The sequence below is a fragment of the Tachyglossus aculeatus genome, chromosome 16 (assembly GCF_015852505.1).
Source record: "Tachyglossus aculeatus isolate mTacAcu1 chromosome 16, mTacAcu1.pri, whole genome shotgun sequence".
NCBI classification, from domain to species: domain Eukaryota; kingdom Metazoa; phylum Chordata; class Mammalia; order Monotremata; family Tachyglossidae; genus Tachyglossus; species Tachyglossus aculeatus.
Window position 1 is genome coordinate 50,288,653 of NC_052081.1, and position 20,753 is coordinate 50,309,405.

Sequence of the window (20,753 nt, forward strand, 5' to 3'; positions counted from 1 at the left end):
CGGAGACCTGCCTCTCAGGGGGAGCAGGGGGAGGGTTTCTTGCCAGGCAATGATCCATCCAGCCCCCACCCTACCCAAAGGTGTGCCAGGAGACTACCCAGCTGGCAGAGGTCAGAGGTCTCGTGTCCTAAGGCTGGCAGCTCATCCAGCCATGCACCCAGCACAGGGCTACCGCCCATACATGCTGGTTCGGAGCCACAGCCACCTGGATCGGGTGAGGTTCCTCACTGTTCCAGACCATCCCCTAGGTGACGAGGAGTGTTGGCATGTGGCAAGAGGGCTGAAAAGGGGGCAACCGACACTATTGTCCTGCCTCGGGGCAAGGCCCCTCCCTCTCCTTGGGGCAGCTCATTGTATGGAACTGGCAGCTGGGATGCCAGGGGTGCCAGGAAGCCAGGGAGTGGGGGGGCACCAAAGGGACATGGGGCAGTGAGGAAAAGAGCACTATAATGCCAAGGGACTGGGATGATCTACGACGTCAAAAGGAGTAGGGAGCAAAAGGGATGTGCCAAGGAGCCGGCGGGGGAATGGAAGGGATGGCAGGGGATCCCAAAGGGTGCACCTGGGGGGTCACCAAGGCGGGGCAGAGCCGGAAGGCCGGCGGGGGGCTGCTGACACCCCTGCTCTCCCTGGGAAATGACAAGATGGCTGAACACAACTAATCCCACTGCCCAAAAGGCCCTCCCTGAATCCATCCTGCAGCCTGAGCCAGACCCCAACCATGCAACCCAAGACTGCCTGACCCGAGGCCAAACCCAGTCCCTGAATCCTCCCTGATGGTGTTGGGGAGAATCCTCACCCACGGAACAGAAAGGAGTTTGCCGTGAGAAGGGCCCTCCACCCCAACCCAGGGCAGGCCGCAGGCCCAAGGCCCAAGACCCGAGGCCCGAGGCCCAGGTCGCAGTGAATCAGTGAGATGATGGTACGGGCTCCTTCCTTAGGATCCTCCCCACACCTGACCCCCAAATCACTGCTCTTCTTCTTGCTCCAAAATCAGGGGGCAGTGAAGCTCAGTGGAAATAACCTGAGACCGAGAGTCACAGCTCTGGTCTGCTGTGAGGCCGCAAGCCAGTCACTTTAGCAATCTCAGCCTTTTCCACGCCTGTCTCTTCTGCTGCCCAGGGAATTTATCATAGGAATGTGCAAGCACTCTGGAAAAATTAACAGTGCTGGCTACCACTAGAATTATCCCCCTTCTCTCCAACTCCTCTACAGCATAGGTACCCGAGTCAGAAGGAGTGAAGCCGCACGCGTGTGCGTGTGTGCGCGCGTGCTTGCGCGCATGCGTGGCTCAGTGGAAAGAGCAAGGGCTTTGGAGTCGGAGGTCATGGGTTTGAATCCCGGCTCCGCCACATGTCTGCTGTGTGACCTTGGGCAAGTCACTTAACTTCCCTGAGCCTCAGCTACCTCATCTGTAAAATAGGGATTGACTGTGAGCCCCACGTGGGACAACTTGATCATCTTGTATCCCCTCCAGCGCTTAGAACAGTGCTTTGCACATAGTAAGCGCTTAACAAATGCCATCATTATTATTATGTGGTGGGGGTCAGCGACTGGAATCCATTCCTTCAGGGAGGTGCAGCTGATACCACCCCAATTTTAACCCTGTTCTCAAGACTCAGGTGGCAGGAGGGTGGACACATGTCATCCCGTGGGCCTGCGCGGTCCCCGAGGTATTTCAGAGCCAGGCGTGGGCATGGGCTGGGTCTGCCATCACCGTCCCTCTCCTGAGCTGAGCAGCAGACTTAGCGGGACCAGACGCCCCAACTGCCCAGGCCTGGCCCGAGCTGCCACCCTCAAGGAGTGGGGAAAGGACCCGTGGGGAGGGAGGAAGGGAAGGAGAGAGGGAAGGAAGGAACCCCTCCCTGTCACTGCATGGTCTGGGGACCATCCCCAAGGGAACTGACAGGCAGCCAGCCCAGCTCCCTCCTCCCCAGCTCACTCACCTCGCCCATAGCTCGGCCCTCCAGAGCAAGTGCTTGGAAATCATGATTCAGCTCGTCCATGGAGCGCACCTGCCATGGGGAGAGAGAGAATCAGTCAACTTAGTACAAAGCACTGTACTAAGTGCTTGTGTGAGTACAATACACCAGAATTAGCAGACACGTTCCCTTCCCATGACGAGCTTACAGTCTAGAGGAGAGCCAGCCAGCCAGACAGGCAGACAGACAGAAAAGTCGTCACCTCACATCCAATGCCCATGAACACAAGCCAAACACCTGTGGATTTGGGTCCCCTTTTGGGCCCAAACTGACAACCTCGCCGGCTGGCCACCACGCCACCAACCACCAAGCAGCCAAGTCCACTGCCTGCAGACTGGTGGGTGGACCGGGGGAGGCCAACCTGGAAGAAAGGTGGATGAGGAAGGCCAGTGCCATCGGCAAGCCACTGAGACTACCTGGTTGGATGATCCCTCTGGCACCCAGGACTGCTTCCGGACTAGGGACGGGGAACCCCAACAAGGGGACCGGGGAAAGGGAAATGGGGCCTGGGGGCCAAGGAAAGAAGGCTACGGCCTGGGGGCTCGGGACAAGGGATAGGGAACTGGGAATCGGGACTCTAGGAATAGGGAAAGGGGCCTGGGACCCTGGGCCCAGAGGAATGGGATCAGGGAAAAGCCTGGGACATGCCGCAGCTATGCGCCTTCTCGTTGCGGACTTTGGAAGCACCCATGCGCACGCGTGCTCACACACACAGACACCCACACACCCTCCGCCCCCGGCCCCTTCGTGCCTCGGACCCTGGCTCAAACACCCAGCTCGCCATCACCCGTCTCCAGCTCTACAGTCAATAACATCCTGCCATCAGAATGCTAATATATGCTATAATAACGACATGTTCGGCTAATTCTTAAATCAAATTCAAAGAATTCCATTATAAATCTGCTGATTCGGCCTATCTGTGTACCTTAAAAACCACAAACATTTTCTGTGAGGGATGGGACAGGCAGAGGGAGGCATAATTCAGAAAAACGAAGTCGGGGTGCTGTGACAAACTCTGGAGAGAGTGAGGGTCTGGGGAGGGGGGGAACGGAGCTCCTGGGCAGGGAGCCGAAGCACCCGACTGGGCCAGGTTCTCCTGGCAGGGCTAGGGGCCTTGTCTCAGAGTCCCGGCTGGCACTCGCAGCCTGCAGCCCCTACCCTGCCACCGCCTGCTCCACACCCAACCGGTGGCTCTGTGCAGACTGGCAGGCCGGGGTGGAGAGGAGAGGAGGAAGGGGAGGGACAGGATGAGGGTGAGGAGGAGGAGGAAGGGCAAGGACAGGGACAGGAGGAGGAGATCTGATTACTGCCATCAGCCTCTTCACCGACCTCCCAACCTCCAGCCTCACAGCCCTCATCTTCCTGCTCCTTCTCCTCCACCTCCTTTTCTTCCAGCAGCAGGGCCGCCCAGGCCTCTGCCCATCCAGAAGAACTTCCTGCCTGTTGGCTTCAAGGCTGAGTCCATCAGCACACCTCCTCATAATAATAGTAGTATTAACTGTGGTATCATCATCATCAATCGTATTTATTGAGCGCTTACTATGTGCAGAGCACTGTACTAAGCGCTTGGGAAGTACAAATTGGCAACATATAGAGACAGTCCCTACCCAACAGTGGGCTCACAGTCTAAAAGACGCTTACTATGTGCCAAGCACTGTACTATGTGCAGGGGTAAATATATGATCACCAGTTCCCACACAAGACTCACAGTCTAAAGAGGAGGAGGAACAGGTATTGAATCCCCATTGTGCAGATGAGGGAACTGAGGCCCAGAGAAGTGAAGTGACTTGCCCAAGGTCATATAGCAGACAAGTGGTGGCGCCAGAATTCGAACCCAGGTCCACTGACTCCCAAGTCCGCGGTCTTTCCACTAGTCCACACTACCTCCCATCCCTCCTGCTGTACTGCTCCCCAGCTGGCAGCACGCTTCACTCCTCCCCAGCCAACGTGAGCTCATCGTGGGCAGGAATGTGTCTGTTTGTTGTTATACTGCACTCTCCCAAGCGCTTAGTACAGTGCCTTGCACACAGTAAGGGCTCAATAAATACAACTGAATGAATGGACAGAACTTGCTCCTGGGCCTTGTTCATGCCTCCCTGCTCATGCCAGGGCCTGCCCTACTCATGTCCTCACTTCTGCCAGTAAATCCTTTCCTCTTCAACTCTGCCAGGGCCACCACTCTTCCCATCGTCAAAGCCCCTCTGAAATCCCATCTCCTCCAGGAAACCTTTGCCGACTAATCTCTCATCTTCCCGCTCTACAATCTCTCAACTGACACTTCAGCACTCCTAAGGCACTTGGGTACTCCTGCCCACCGGCCCCTAGCACTTATGCCCATTACCTTTACCCTTTTATTCCCCACTCCAGTTTTTTTCGCACACCTGTCTCTTCCTTCAGATTGTAAGCTCCTTGAGGACAAGGATCAGGTCTGTTAATTTCACCAGCAGAAGAAACAAGGACAACGGTAGGTACCAAGAGGGCCGAGGCTCTGTGGCAAGAGGAGGAACAAGCAGAGTTCGGGGTACGCGGCGGCTAAGATGCCAGCAGGCCCAGCCACGGCTCGGCAACCTTCCAGAAGCTGCGAAAGCCTTTCGCTGCCCCTGCTCCTGCCCCTCCTGCTCCCATGCCCTTGACCCTCCCACTGCCCCTAGCTCTGACCCTTCCACTGCCCTGCCAACTGCAGGAAGAAAGGCACTCTCCCAATCATTTAGTACAGTCTCTGCTCACTCCAGACGCTCGGGAAACATTACTGGTTGATAGGAAAGGATGGGAGAGCTGTGGGAGAAAAGAGACAGGAGAAACGCAGCAGGCAGCAATGTGGGAAAATTGGGGAAGGACCTGGCCTCTTCACACTGCCCTGAGCCGAGAGGTTTGTGCGCATGCCTCTCAGCCCCGGGCAGGAAAGCTACAACCCTGATGACCGTAACAATGCAAGCCCCAGAGGAGGCAGACAAGAACTGAATTTAAGGAATGTTTCTTCATTGGGGGAATGGCACCTCCATCGGCACTGCCGCAAAGCGAACCCACAGATCAGCTCACGTCTCTCCGGGTGTTCGGTCAGAACGGCGAGCCGCTTTAGGGCTGGAGCATGGACTTGCAACCCCTCGTCGCTGCCTAAAGTGGGCCTCCCCGTGCCCCGCTCCAGAAGGGATTCTGGAAACGGACCCCAAGGTGTGGTGATCGTGGTGTTGACGGCTCTCGGAAGGCTCCGGGAGGAGCACCCTCCCGGACAACCCCGCGGTCTTCCCTGAGCCCAGATCCCTGCTCTGCCCGGTTCCTCCGGTCCCCTGGGCCTGCAGGTGCCCCTGCACCGCCCCAGCCCCTGCCCCTGCCCCACCCCAGCCCCTCGCTCCCAACATGAGAGGGGAGTCGGACAGATTCCTCTCAGAGCTGCAACTTAGAATAGCTGTGTCTCTGGAGCAGGTCACTCTGCATGTGGGGGCCTGGGCGGTAGGTCCTCCCTGGCCAGTGTAGGCATGTAGTTCTGCCTGGCCCAGACTCAAAAGTTGGGGAAGACTCAGGCCCCTGCCTCCTATGTGAGATGCAAGGACTTTCCCGCCCTTTGGCCAAGGCAAGCGGCCTTACATAAGCACATGGACACAATGGACACCACGCACACCCGTGACCACAAGCGCGCATATGTGGGCACTCCAGGATGGACCCTCCCCTCACCCACAGAACAGATAGAGGTGGGGTGGAGAGTGGGAGATGCGGAGGGTAGGGAGATGGGTCCTCTCTCCACCCTTGACGGGAGAGCAACGAGGCAGGGCATGTTACGCATGCCACCGCAAGAAATGGGCTCCCAGTCTAGACATGCCCTTGCTCCCTGGTGAGCCCCAAGCAGCAGCGTGACCTAGTGCCTGGGAGGCAGAGGACCCTGGTTCTAATTCCAGTTCCACTATTTGCCTGCTGTGTGACCTTAGGCAAGTCACTTCACTGCTCCTCAGTTCCCTCAAAAATGGGGTTTCCATACGTGTTCCCACTCCTACTTAAAATGCAAGCCCTGTGTGGGATGGGGAGGGGGCGGCTCTGATCTGATTAATGTGAATCGATCCCAGGGTTCAGGATAGTGCACGGCACATAGTGAGTGTTTACCCAACACCACGCTTCTTATGATTACTAGGATTGTTCTTGGACCCACGGGAAGGACACCCGCCCAAGCATGGACATCCGGACCATCGGACAATGCCTCAGAGTGGGAGGAGGGTGGGTAGGCGGGGGTGATACGCACTGGGAAGAGGAAAGAGAGCACTGCTACTTCCCAAAATGTACCTGAGAGGACAGACCAAGTCCAGTGGAGTGTAGACGAGCGGTGAGTTTTCCTGGCTGGCAGGCACCGCACTGCCTCCCCACAACCATGCACTGGCTCCTCACAAGCACACCCTGGCACCACGTGACCCAGAACTGGCACAGACTTGCACCACATATGCATGCGCTGGCACTAGACAGCCCCTCACTAGCCCCGCATGACTATGCCCTGATGCTACACTGGCACTGTGTGTGTACGCACCAGTGTCGCACGGCCCCGCCAAATGGCATGGCACGGGCATGCATTGGTGTCACACACGCCCATGCTGGCACTGCTCAGGCATGTGCTGGTGCCACAACAACCCTCAACGGCACTAAGATGTGGACAGGCACTGGCATCCTACAGCAGCACCACAAGGTTATGAACTGATGCCACACAGCCCTGCGATGGCACCACATGGGTACATACTGATGCGCACAGCCCTGCACTTGCTCTACATGGCCATCCGCTGATGCCACAAAATCCCGCACCGGTACCACCAGCCCCAAGTGGGCTCACATGGTGGAGGGGGGAGCAATCGAAACACACGCCCCATCCTGGCATCGCATTGGCATGGGAAAGAGCTATGGTACCCCGGAGAAAGGAACCAAGATACCTGTGAGGGGAAGAAAGGTGAAATGTGTTTTTCTGACTCACTAAGACAACATGTAACCGAGGCCTTATGAACTACAATCTTACTAATCGGCGGGGCATCTTAGCTAATGGTTTTTCCAACCATGATGAAAAGACCGAAATCTAGAGGGTGGGGATGCAGGATGGAAAATGGAAAAGCTACAGTGCTGTCTTGAATTATTCATCTTCAACTGTGCCCGGTAACCACAACTAACCCACCTGTCCACACCCCTTGGTCTGGGGCCAGGGGCCGTGGGAACCATGGCAAGGGGGGTGAGGGGAGTGGGGGGGCGTGAAGAGCATCCAGGGGCTCAGACCCCATTTACATCTGGAACAGTGACCGCTTCCCTCTGCCCCAGAGGCCAGAGACATGGACGGAGACAGGGCCGGAGACACGGTCAGAGACATAGCCAACTCCCAACAAGATCAGAGACCAGGGGCAGCTGGAGCTCTGATAAGCAACCTGCTAGACTATAGGCTAGGGCAGGGTCCGTGTCTTCTAACTCTGTCTTCCAGTGGTCCAGGCCTCTGTGCACAACTGGTGATCCATAAACTCTACTGACTGACTGATGGACTGAATGACTGATGGATGGGATATGGCCCAGCTCACTGACCAAGCTGGTGGGGCTGAGTCTGTTCCAGGAGCTCCCAGTCTGTTCCAGGAGCTCCCACTCTGCCCCACCCCCTGCCACAGGTCGATCAAGCAGTGGCGTTTAATGAGTGCTTGCTGTGTGCCCTTAGGACAACACAATAGCATTGAGTGGGGGAAGCAGAGTGGCCTAGTGGAAAGTACCACTTTGTGACTGTGCCACTTTGTGACTTTGCCACTGTGTGACTTTGGGCAAGTCACTTCACTTCTCTGGGCCTCAGTTACCTTATCTGTCAAATGGGGATGAAGACTGTGAGTCCCCGTGGGACAACCTGATCACCTTGTAATCTCCCCAGCGCTTAGAACAGTGCATTGCACATAGTAAGCACTTAATCAATTCCACTATTATTATTATTATTATTATTTACCAGGACCCAGGAGTCAGAGGACCTGGGTTCTAACCCCAGCTCTGCCACTTGCCTGCTGGGTGATCTCGGGCAAGTCACTTCACTTCTCTGGGCCTCAGATACCTCACTTGTAAAATGGGGATTAAATCCTACTCGCTCCTCTGAGACTGAGAGTGCCATGTGGGACTAGGACTGTGTCTAACCTGATCATCTTAGTATAGTGCTCTGCACACAGTAAGTGCTCAGTATATATGATAATAATAATGATGATGGCACTTATTAAGCGCTTACTATGTGCAAAGCACTGCTCGAAGCACTGGGGAGGTTACAAGGTGATCAGGTTGTCCCACGGGGGGCTCACAGTCTTAATCCCTATTTTACAGATGAGGTAACTGAGGCACAGAGAAGTGAAGTGACTTGCCCAAAATCATACAGCTGACAATTGGCGGAGCCAGGGTTTGAACCCATGACCTCTGACTCCAAAGCCCGTGCTCTTTCCACTGAGCCACGTTGGTTCTCTATGATTGAATGAATGAATGAATGAATCAGCTTCTATCTACCCCGGCGGTGAGTACAGTGCTTGGAAGACAGTGAGCACTTAAATACCATTGAAAACAAACTAAAAAGTGGACCTGGTCCCTGCTCAAGGAGCTTAGAGCGGGGAGACAGATATTAGAATAAACTCCAGTTGGGGGAAACAGTAGAGTGTAAGGATACGTACCCGAAGTGCTGAGGGTGCGGTGACCCTTAAAGCGCTTAAGGGTTACAGCTCTGAAGGCACAGGCAACACGGAGGGGAAATTCATTCAATCGTATTTATTGAGCGCTTACTGTGTGCAGAGCACTGTACTAAGCACTTGGTGAGGGTTCAGTCCGGGAAGGCCGCTAGGAGATGTGATTTTTAGAAGGGCTTCGAAGATGGGGTGAGTGGTGGTCTATGGAGTATGAAGAGAGAGGGGGTTTCAAGCCAGAAGGAGGACATGGGCAAGATGGAGGTACAGAGCTCTAAGCTGGTGTTACATGAGCCAGGTATGTGGACTGGGTTGAAGCAGGAGATCTGCGAGGGGCGGTATGAGGGAAAGAACTGACTGAGCGCTCCCTGACGGAGGCAGCCCCGAACTCAGCCGATGGGCAGTCACAGCCCGACCCTCAGACCATAAGGGTCCTTCGCTCCTGGGGGCATGAAGCCCTGGTCCGGCTGACTCCCCGTTCCCCACCAAACGCCCACACGAGTACCCCAACAAATCTCCCGCTCCCCTCCCCAGCTCCTTCCTACCTCCCCCATTCACCCTGTCACCCTTCCCAGCTGCCTCTCCAAAGGAGATCTCCCATCTGCTTTGGCATTCTACCCCCTCCACCTGCGTCTCCGACCCCATCCCCTCACACCTCAGCAGCATGGCTTAGTGAAAACAGCACAAGCTTGGGAGTCAGAGGACATGGGTTCTAATCCCATCTCCACCACTTGTCTGCAGTGTTACCTTGGGCAAGCCACTTAACTTCTCTGTGCCTCAGCTACCTCATCTGTAAAATGGGAATTAAGACCGTGAGCCCTACGAGGGACAACCAGATTATCTTGTATCTACCCCAGTGCTTAGAACGTGCTCGGCACATAGTAAGCACTTAACAAATACCATCATTTATTTAAACCACCTGCTCCCTTCCTCCTTCCCTCCTGGACCACCATCTTCAATCCCTCCTTCCCCACTGCCTTTCAGACACACCCATGTCTCTCTCTTCTCCTCTCCCTTGACCCCAGAGCCCCCTCCAGCTATCACCCCACTTCCCTCCTCCCATTCCTGCCCACACTCTTAGCACGAGTAGCTGCAATAATGGAATCTGTGATGCGCTTACTTACTAGGTGCCCAGCCCACGTCCTCCACTTCCTGTCCTCCTTTGAAACAGTTCTTCTCCCGGTCACACGTGACCTCCTCCCTAAATCGAATGGCCTTGACTCCATCCCAATCCCCCTGGACCTCTCAGCCACCTTCGACACCACGAACCATCCACTTCTGGGAATGTTATATCTAACCGTGGCTTTGACCCCTTCTGGAAAAATGTTCTAACCGTGGCTTTGACCCCTTCTGGAAAAATGTTCTAACCGTGGCTTTGCCGACACTGTCTTCTCCCGGTCCTCCTCCCCCTAGCCTCTCTGGCCATTCCTTCTCATTCTCCTCTGCGGGCACCTCCTCCGCCTCCCACCCCCATCTGCAGGCTCTGTTCTGGGTGCCCTCCTCTCCTCCACCTGCTCCCACTCCCTTGGGAGCTCACCTGCTCTCCTGGCTTCAACTCCCACCTCTAGGCAGATGATTCCCAAGGCTACCTCTCCAGCTCTGACCTCTCTGCTTCACCTCAGTCTCACATGTCATCTTGTTTTCAGAACATCTCCACTTGGATGTTCTGGTGCTGGGACACATCAACTCGTCCCCCTACCCCGAATCCTCTCCTCCCCCTAACTTTCCCAACATGCTGACAACATCACCATTCTCCGCACGTCTGAAACCTACAACCCCTATCCCACCTCTCTTGATCGCTCTGTTTCTCTCTCTTTACATATTCGGCCAGTCACTAAACCCAGTCAGCTCTTTCTTCACAGGGTCACTAGAATCATCCCCTTCCTCTCCATAAAGAGCGCTTCCATCTCCGTATCAAGCGGACACCCCTCTCACCATTCCCCCACTCTTCCTCGCTCTTTTCACCCTAGTTCTATATTCTCATTCATTCATTCATTCATTCATTCAATTGTATTTATTGAGCGCTTACTGTGTGCAGAGCACTGTATTAAGCGCTTGGGAAGTACAAGTTGGCAAAATATAGAGACGGTCCCTACCCAACAGCGGGCTCAGTCTAGAAGGGGGAGACAGACAACAGAACAAAACATATTAACAAAAAAAAATAAATAGAATATGTACAAATAAAATAGAGTAATAAATATGTACAAACATATATACATATATACAGGTGCTGTGGGGAGGGGAAGGAGGTAAGGTGGAGGGATGGGGAGGGGGAGGAGAGGGAGAGGAAGGAGGGGGCTCAGTCTGGGAAGGCCTCCTGGAGGAGGTGAGCTCTGAGTAGGGCTTTAAAGGGAGGAAGAGAGCTAGATTGGCGGATGTGCGGAGGGAGGGCATTCCAGGCCAGGGGGATGACGTGGGCCAGGGGTCGATGGCGGGACAGGCGAGAACGAGGCACGGTAAGGAGATGAGCGGCAGAGCAGCAGAGGGTGCGGGCTGGGCTGGAGAAGGAGAGAAGGGAGGTGAGGTAGGAGGGGGCGAGGTGATGGACAGCCTTGAAGCCGAGGGTGAGGAGTTTCTGCCTGACGCGTAGGTTGATTGGTAGCCACTGGAGATTTTTGAGGAGGGGCGTAACATGCCCAGAGCGTTTCTGCACAAAGATGATCTGGGCAGCGGCGTGAAGTATGGATTGAAGCGGGGAGAGACAGGAGGATGGGAGATCAGAGAGGAGGCTGATGCAGTAATCCAGTCGGGATAGGAACATATAGAGACGGTCCCTACTCAACAGCGGGCTCAGTAAGTACCCGATAAATATGACTGAACTGAAATGAATGAATGGTACAGATCCAAGCGAACGGGTGACACGGAAGGGGGAGGGAGTTGGGAAGTGAGGGAGGAAGGCCTGCCTCCCAAAGGAAATGGGTTTCCAGGCCAGCTTCCCTCAGCCTGGAGCCCCCTCCCTCCCTCCCTTTCTCCCTCTCTGCACCGTGCTGACTCCGGCTCTCCCCTTCTCCAGAGCCGTTCTGAAGGCCCATCTCCTCCAGGAGGCCTTCCCTGCTTCATTTCTCATCTCCCTACCCTATTTCCCCCTCTCCCACCACTTCAGCACCTCTGTCACTCTTACAAAGTTGGTACTCAACCCCCAGCCCAGAGAGAGCACTCAAGCAATACGACCGACTGGCCGCCTAACCTTGGTCACACCAGATGGAGAGTTTTAGAAGCCAACGATTCCCTTATAATCCTCACATGCCAATTCTGCCCACATCCCCCAGCCCAGAAATCACCTCAGGGTCATACATCACTAACTCCTAAGCCACCCATAACTAGCCAAGTTCCCCATAACTAGCCAAGTTCCCCATAACTAATCCCCAAACTGCCCATAATTAACCCCCAAGTTACTCCCAAGTAACCGTTTTACCTAGAACTGACCCCCTAGCTCCCAGTACTTCCCGAGTGGCCCTTAATTAACACCTAAGCTCCCCATAATTAACCCGAGTTACCCAGAACTAACCCCCCAAGTTCCTCATAATTAACCCCCAAATCTCCAGTAACTAAAACTTCGAGTTCCCCAGTACAAACCCCTGAGTTACCCAGAATAAACCTCAGGTTGCCCAGTACTAACACTGAGTATACCAGAATGAATCCCTGAATGACCTGGATCTAAATCCAAAGTTACATGGAACTGATCCCTGTATCAATCACCGTTCTGGGAAAATCAGGGCTAAGTAATAGGTAACCTATGGGTTAGTACCAGGTAATTTGAGGGTTAGTAATGGGGGATTGGGGGATTAGTTAGGGGAAGCCCGAGCTCTCCAGAACAAACCTCTAGGTCACCCCAACCCTAAATCACCCCTACTTAAGTCCCAATGTACCCAGAACTAATTTCCAAAACGCCCACCGATAAACCCCAAATCACCACGGATTAACCCCCAAGTCACCATTCATTAACCCCCAAGTTCCCAGAGCCAAACCCCAAGTCTTCAGCACTATCTTGTGAGCTCCTTGGCATCTACCCCCAAGATCTGGTGATGTGGGGTGGGGGAGAGGGTCAGGCACCACTCAGAAGGAGACTTGTTCCCTGTGGCAGAAGCTGCGGGCAAGGCACCAGGCTAGGAGTCTGTGCCACCAAGAGGCTATTGGGGCCCTCCAACCCCCGGAGCTCCCCCGAGCTCCACAGCCGGGCAGCGCCAGGGAGGGGAGAACACCAGCTAGGTGGGCCTGGCCGGGTGGGGTCTCTGGCCACCCCTTGGCAGGTATGGGCACCCCTTCTGAACGCAGGCCCACGGGGTCACACTTGGGCTGGCCTCCCGGACTCCTCACGGTCCAGATGGCCAGGGCCCTCCCGCATCTGGGCCTGGAAGGTTCACACCAGGCCTGGGTGCAAGCTGTCTGGCCTGGGAGGAAGGGCCTCTGCCTCTGCTTGATACCAGGAGACAGGAAACAGCAGGGCTCCAGGCTGAGGAGGGAGGTGGGATGCCAAGCAGCCGGCAGCTCTGCGCCCGCAGCTCCGAGAGCCCCAGGAGTTCCGGAACTGGGCAGCGCTCTGGGTGCCTCCAACTCGTGGGGGTCCCGGGCCCCAGCCAGGCCGGCGGGACCTGTCCTGCCCTGGCTAAGAAGGCTCCTGATTCCCACTGTCCCCACTTGGGAGTTAAGGAATGCCGATGGCCTGGGCTGTGCCCAGAGGTCAAGCGACAGTCCCAGCGGCAGCCCGAGCAGCATGGACTGAAGAACGTGGCAGCCGTTGCAAGCCCTGGGAGCCCGGCAGCCAAGGCCTCGCAAGCAGTCTCGGCTGTTGGACCTCGCGATGGCACACCGTGCCCCTCCTGGTGCCCTTCCCCGCAAACAGTTCTCTCCCCACCTCCCTCCTTCCCACTCTGGGCCCAACCCCAACCCCTCTCTGACATGAAAACTCTCCCCAGGCACCAGGCGCCTCCCGGTCACAGACTTTTCCACCCGCGGAGGGACCAGGCTGCATTCACCCTCTCAGCCCCTCCGGCTTCTGGGCCCAAGCCCCGAGGAGGCGGCAGCACTGGCGGTAGAGGTGGTGGTGGTGGGAGCGGAGGCGGCGGTGAGGGGAGCGCCCAGCCAGGAAGCGAGGGAGATGCCGGGCTACTGGGCCCAGCCACGGGGCACCCCGGATGCTCTCCGTCCCCACAGGATGGCACCTGCCGAGCGGGCCTTATGGGCGGCGAGGCCCACTCCGGCCCCCGGCAGGCAATGGCGGGCCAGTCACCTGGCTTTACCTGGTGCTCGGCGTGGATGCTGTCCCCGGTGGGCCAGCGATGTTTGCTGTTACTATAGCCGCCTCCGCCGCTGCCCCCTCCGCCGAGCTGCTCCCCGTGCTGCCTCTGGAAGAAGTAATCCACCATAGCGTCGTCCTGGGAGCGTCCGGCGCCGCCACCGGAGCCTGGTGCGGGGCTGGAGCGGGTCCCTGCGGCGGCGGCGGCGGCAGCGGCTGCGGCGGCAGCGGCTGCGGCGGCAGCCAGGGCCTGGCTGGCCGCAGGGGGTTGCTGCGCCTGGGCCCCGGGTCCAGATGCCAACACCACGGGCATGTTGGGATGAGCTGGTTGCTGAGGGAGTGGCTCCAGGTGGGGGCTGAAGGAGTCCTGCCAGAGGGCTGCTTTCCGCTTCAAGACGCACGCCACGCTCATTCCACCAGCACCTGAGGAGACAGGCGGATGGCTCAGTCGGCGGGATGGAGGGGCGGAGGGGACGAGGAGGGGAGTCCGCGGCAGTCCGGCAGCCCCGCCGGCCAAATTGGAAAACCCCGGAGGACGGAAAACCCCGGAGGACGGGTCGGCTCTCTTGCCACCAGCTACCTCTCTCTTACAGGTGCCCAGAGATGCCCTGCCCCAGGCGTGCGACCCCCGCAGATGGCACACGGCCACGGTCAAGAGGCTGACCGTAGGGCATCTTCATTCACTCATTCATTCGATCATATTTATCGAGCGCTTACTGGGTGCAGCTCACTGTACTAAGCACGGAGGAGAGTACAATATAACAATAAACAGATACATTCCCTGCCCACAACGAGTCTGGAGACAAGTGGGCCAGCGTGGTGGGTGCCGCTTCTCAGGCAGGTGATTTGAGGCCCCTGCGTCCATCGCTGCCAACCAGCGAGTCGCGTCATGGCAACCGGAGCCCCAGGGTCTCCACGGCCCAGGCTGCTTGGGGCCACCTGAAGCCATCTGGACCTTCTGAATCTGTCTGGCCACGGAGCCCCGGCTTCAGAGAACCGGGCCGTGGGTCATCCCTGATCCGACTGCTGCAGCCGGGAGGAACCAGCGTGTGCTGGTGGGACATTGGGGCGGGGAGAGATGGGGGCACACGCCCCAGGCCCCCAACAATCCGCACACCTGCCCTGCCCCAAAGCTGTCCTGAAGAAACAGTAAAGAAGCCAGGTGGTGTGGACAAGGAGGACTGGGGGAAAGCCCTGCGCCGAGCTGGACACCGAGCACTGAGCCACACGCTGAGGTGAGCACCGAGCCCTACACAGAACCAGGCACTGAGCCCGACGCGGGGCCGAGCCCACAGCTGGAAACAGAACCAAGCCCCAAGCCGGATGCCAAACACCTAGCAGGATGCACAGCTGAGCAAGTAACAAGCTGAGCACCAACCCGAGCACCAACCCAGACGCGGAGCGAAGGATCAAGCCAAACACCAAGATAAAGAGCCGAGCAACGAGTCGAGCGCGCATCTGAACCCAGAACTGGACGCAGAGATAAACACCTAGCCGGACACAAAGCTGAAGACAAAGCCGGACGCGGAGCTGAGCTCCAAGCCAAGCGCCACACAGGACACAGAGCCTAGCACCGAGCCGGGCACAGAGCCGGGCACAGAGCCGGGCACCGAGCCGGACACAACGCTGAGCCCCGAGCCCAATTCAGAGAAAAGCCCTGAGCCTGACACAGAGCGAAGCCCCGAGCCGGACACTGAGCGAAGCACCGAACCGGACACAGAGCCGAGCACCAACCAGGACGCCGAGATGAGCACCGAGCCCGACACAGAGCTGAGCACCGAGATGGACGACGGGCCGAGCAGCGAGCCGGACACTGAGCCGAGCACTGAGCCGGATGCGGAGACGGGCACCGAACCGGATGCTGAAACAAGCATCGAGCCGGACGCCGAGCCGGGCACCGAGCCGAACACAGGCACAAGCTCCGAGCCGGAACACAGAGCGAAGCCCCGAGCCGGACGCCAAGACGAGCACCGAGCCTGATGCCGAAACAGGCACTGAGCCGGACACTGAGCTGAGCACCAACCCGGACGCTGAGCCCACCGGAGGCTACTCCCCGTGAGAAAGAAACCACCCAGATGCTTGACTGGCAGATGCTGCTTGGGTTCGGAAACCCCAAACCACATGGCTTGGCTCCTAGAGGGATCTTTCGGACCGGCCCCCAAAACACCCCCGCCGCCACCGCCTCTGGCTGGAAGGGACGGAGCTCCGGTCCTCTGCACCGGCCATGTCTCAGGCCAGTCCCGATGACCGGACCCCTGGGAGCGGCCCGTCCGTTCCAACAGAAATAGCTCCGGCACAATTCTGGGGGCGAGGAGGGTCTGACGAGAGCGTAGAGCTCGGGGCTCCGCGGGAAAGCCGGCCAGGTTGGGCCGCACCGTGCCCCCCTCCCGCCTCCAGCCCGGACCCTGTCCGCAACCACTCCTCCCAAACCTCCAGGTTCCAGCTGCAATGACTCCCCCGACTCTGTGCCCCAACCAGGACCACCCCGCCCCTCCATCTCTCACCCCATCCCGGCCACGACCACTCCCCCTCCCCCTCCCTCTCCCTTCCCGGCAACGGCTCAAGCCAGAGTCCCAAACTTCCCAGGATCCTGATGACTCCGACTGGGGTGACGACCGACCGCTGCGGCCCTGGTTGGGGAGCCTTGGGCTTGCCGAGTCAGCCCGCTTCCAACGGCAAAGACTAGCTTCCGCTGGGGGCCTCCGCCCGGGGCCACAACTGTATGTCTCACCCGGGTTTTAACCCCGTCCGGAATACTAAAACCGACCAAGGCCTCTTTGCAGAAACAAAAGCAACTGGATCCCCGCTTTCTTTATTCCCTCCTCGGGAAGCTATTGTTCATCGTGCACACTGATGGTCGGCCCCCACTCCTCCCCAGGCCCCCATGTCAGCTCTGGGAAAACCGACTGAACCAAGGCGGCAGAAAGCTCAGACCCCGCGCCGGCGGCCGAGCCCGGGAGTTCCCTTCACGCCGGAGACCCCGCTCTCCCTACAGGGAGCCCCACCTCCCTTCATCCTTCCCTCTCCCTTGGTTCCTCCCTCTGTCCCTCCATCCCTCCATCAATCAGAGGGAAAACCCTCCCACCAAAACGCTCCTCACACAATACATCCGCCTGGGCCGAGCCCTTCAGCGCTCTAGGAACGAAGGCGAGGACGACCAATCGGGTTGAGACCTGAACGGAGCCCAGTGGCTCCGAGGACCACCGTACCACAGCTAGGCAGCCCCAATGCACCCCCCCACCCTCCGCGCCGCCTCCCCCCCACACCACAAATCCACATCATTACTCCTTCCCCTTCCTGTTCCCACAGAGGAAACAGGGACTCTACTCTCCCAATCACTTAGTGCAGTGCCTAGGTCTCAGTATGCGCTTAAAAAAGGGCCACTGGCTGATCGACTGAACTCGAAGTACTTTGAAAAGGGCAGTTTTTCACTTGAGTTGGGGCCGTTCTCTTAAAAATAAACTTTAAATCTCTAAGGTCAAGGCCTTTCTCAAAACTTCCACATTGTTGACACTAACATCGCTTCCCAGAGTTGTCACTGACCCCCTAATTTGACAGACGGTGAAACTCACGGCTAAAACGAACCCCAGATCGGGGGCTAAACAGATGTTACTTTTACCCCACAAGGTAGCCGGCACAGCTACTAGTGCATCAGGTCAATTTCGGTTTACTTTTTAAAGAGCGTAATTCTGGGAACGAAACCAAGCAAATCCTAACTCTAAAAAGCAGCGGCCTTGGAACCAAAGGAATACAATGATGCGCAGAGAACAGAGAATTGGTCGGAGTTTACCAACCCAGTGAGTACCCTCTCGAGATGCGGATATTTTTAAAAGCAGCTCCCAGAAGCATTTTAATAAGTAAAAAAGGAAGAAAATGTTGGTTTCACTTGAAATTCTACGCCAGGAGCCACTAGATCTGTAACCAAGCCGGTAGAGATGGGTAACAAAGTGAATCCCAGGGCGGAGGCGACGATTTCAACGGTCGCCGGCAAACAAAACCCACATTCACAAAAACTACTGAGCCCCTTCAAGCCTAAGGCAAACCAGTTTGAACCTTGCCTCCTGGCCTGCTTTATACATTTCCTCGTCCCCAAAGTATCTCTCACTTGACAAAATAGGGAGGCTTGAAAGCCAAGCGACAAGGTGGGTTTCTTGAGGACGTCCACCATGCTAACAACCCACACCCTGGGGAAAGGCAGAGGGCTCGCCGGGCTGACTGTATCCGAGTGAGTGTGTGGGAATTGGGTGAGTGTGCGCAGGCGGGTGTGCATTCGAGTTCACGCATGTGTGCAGGCAGGCTTTCAGGGGTTGGGCAGACACGCCTGTGTGTACATGTGCTTCTGTGTTCGTGGGGGGGTGCATTCAGGGGATGGGCAGACATGCCTGTGTGTACATGTGCTTCTGTGTTCGTTGGGGGGGTGCATTCAGGGGATGGGCAGACACGCCTGTGTGTACATGTGCTTCTGTGTTCGTGGGGGGGTGCATTCAGGGGATGGGCAGACACGCCTGTGTGTACATGTCCTTCTGTGTTCGTTGGGGGGGTGCATTCAGGGGATGGGCAGACACGCCTGTGTGTACATGTGCTTCTGTGTTTGTGGGGGGGGTGCATTCAGGGGATGGGCAGACACGCCTGTGTGTACATGTGCTTCTGTGTTCGTTGGGGGGGTGCATTCAGGGGATGGGCAGACATGCCTGTGTGTACATGTGCTTCTGTGTTCGTGGGGGGGGTGCATTCCGGGGATGGGCAGACACGCCTGTGTGTACATGTGCTTCTGTGTTTGTGTGGGGGGGTGCATTCCGGGGATGGGTAGACACACCTGTGTGTACATGTGCTTCTGTGTTCGTGGTGGGGGTGCATTCCAGGGATGGGCAGACACGCCTGTGTGTACATGTGCTTCTGTGTTCGTGGGGCGGGGGCATTCAGGGAATGGGCAGACACGCCTGTGTATACATGTGCTTCTGTGTTCGTGGTGGGGGTGCATTCCGGGGATGGGCAGACACGCCTGTGTGTACATGTGCTTCTGTGTTCGTGGGGCGGGGGCATTCAGGGAATGGGCAGACACGCCTGTGTATACATGTGCTTCTGTGTTTGTGAGGGGGGGGGGTGCACTCTGGGGATGGGCAGACACGCCTGTGTGTACATGTGCTTCTGTGTTCGTGGGGGGGGGGTGCATTCCGGGGATGGGCAGACACGCCTGTGTATACATGTGCTTCTGTGTTCGTGGGGGGGGGGGGGTGCACTCTGGGGATGGGCAGACACGCCTGTGTGTACATGTGCTTCTGTGTTCGTTGGGGGGGGTGCATTCCGGGGATGGGCAGACACGCCTGTGTGTACATGTGCTTCTGTGTTTGGGGGGGGGGGGGGGTGTTCCGAGAATGGGCAGACACGCCTGTGTGTACATGTGCGTCTGTGTTCGTGTGTGGGGGGGGTGCATTCAGGGGATGGGCAGACACGCCTGTGTGTACATGTGCTTCTGTGTTTGGGGGGGGTGTGTGTTCCGAGAATGGGCAGACACGCCTGTGTGTACATGTGCTTCTGTGTTCGTGGGGGGGGGGGGTGCCCTTGGGACCGGACGTGTGTGCACATGTGTGAGTGCGCAGGCCTGGGGCAGAGGGCAGGGGAGAGGGGGAGGGGGACGGGTGTCATGGCCGTGTATTTCTTTGTGTGGGCCCGTGTCCGCGAAGGCGGAAAGGCTGGCGTGCAGGCGCGCGCCCGGGGATGCCCCGCGCGCGCCTCGCCCCTCCGTGTGCCGGGGTATCCGCCCGGAGACGCTTCGGAGTGTCGGCGTCCGGGCATTTCCGTGCACGTGCGCGTATAGCTGGCTGTGTGTGTGCGCGCGCAGGCTTCCCGGGGCGGCCGGACCGGCGGGCCCAAGGCCCCGGCCCCCCCCCCGTCCCCCTCCCCCGCCGCCTCGGCCCTCCCGAACTTTCCGTGCCGGCCGAGGGGGGCCCGCCCCCGCCCCCCGCCCCCGGCCCGGTTCCATCCCCCCCCCGCCCCGCCCCGCCCCGCGCGGCCCCCGACACAAAGGGGCCCGGGCCCGCACGGGACGGGGACTAGGGCCCGCGCCCCCCCCCCCCCCACCCTTTCTCCGGTCCCCCGGTCCCCCGGTCCGGTCGGGTCCCCCGGTCCGGCGCCGCGCGCGCGGTGGGTCCGGCCCCGGGTCCGGCCGCCGGCGCCGATACTCACGGGCGGGCGGGCCCCGGGCCGGGCCGGGCCGGGCCGGGCCGGGCCGATCGAGCGGATTCCGGGGCTCCGGGCGCGGCCCCGCGCGTGCGCGCTCGCGCGCCCCGGTCCCTCCCCCGTCCCCCCCCCGCGCGCGCGCGCGCCCCCCCGCGGCCCGCCGTCCCGTCGGCGGTCCCGTCGGCGGCCCCCGGTGCTCCCGCTCCCCCTCACCTCTCCCTCCGACAACATGGCGGCCCGCCGGGGACGGGGCGGCCGCGGTGCACGCTGGGAAAGCGCCGGCGCCGGCCCCGGCTCCGGCCCCGCACCGGGGCCCGGCCCCCGCAGCGGGCCCCGAGCCCGGGCCCCGCCCCGGATCCCCCCGGCCCGGCCCGCAGGCCCCGGGGACGGAGCCGGCCGGGCCGGGGACGGAGGCGGCCGGGGCCGGGGCCGGGGCCCGAGCCCGGGCCCGGGCCCGTTTTGGCGGCGGGAGCGGGAGCGGGAGCGGGAGCGGGCGCGGGCCGCGGAGGTCCCCTGGCCATGCCGGCCCCGGAGCGGGGGGTGGGCGGCCCCCGGCGGCCCCGGCGCGGCGGAGAGGGGGAGAGGCGGGCCGGGGATGCCTGTCCCGCGGGCGGGGGCCGGGGACGCTCCCGGTGCCCGCCCGCCTGCCTGCTTCCCCCAACACGACACTCTGACACCCCCACCGGGCTGGGGCCGGACCCCCCACCC

General features: G+C 58.8%; 1 protein-coding gene across 1 annotated transcript in view; it reads right to left on the reverse strand.

Moving 5' to 3' along the window:
* Positions 1–20,316, reverse strand: part of PUM1 (pumilio RNA binding family member 1) — a 37,485-nt gene extending 17,169 nt beyond the window's left edge. The window contains exons 1-3 of the mRNA XM_038757876.1: positions 20,259–20,316; positions 13,870–14,288; positions 1,947–2,015 (exon numbers count right to left, since the gene is read on the reverse strand). Of these exons, the coding sequence (XP_038613804.1) occupies positions 1,947–2,015; positions 13,870–14,277 (477 nt within the window). The 5' untranslated portion in view covers positions 14,278–14,288; positions 20,259–20,316. The remainder of the gene's footprint in view (positions 1–1,946; positions 2,016–13,869; positions 14,289–20,258) is intronic.
* Between the last annotated feature and the right edge of the window lie 437 nt (positions 20,317–20,753).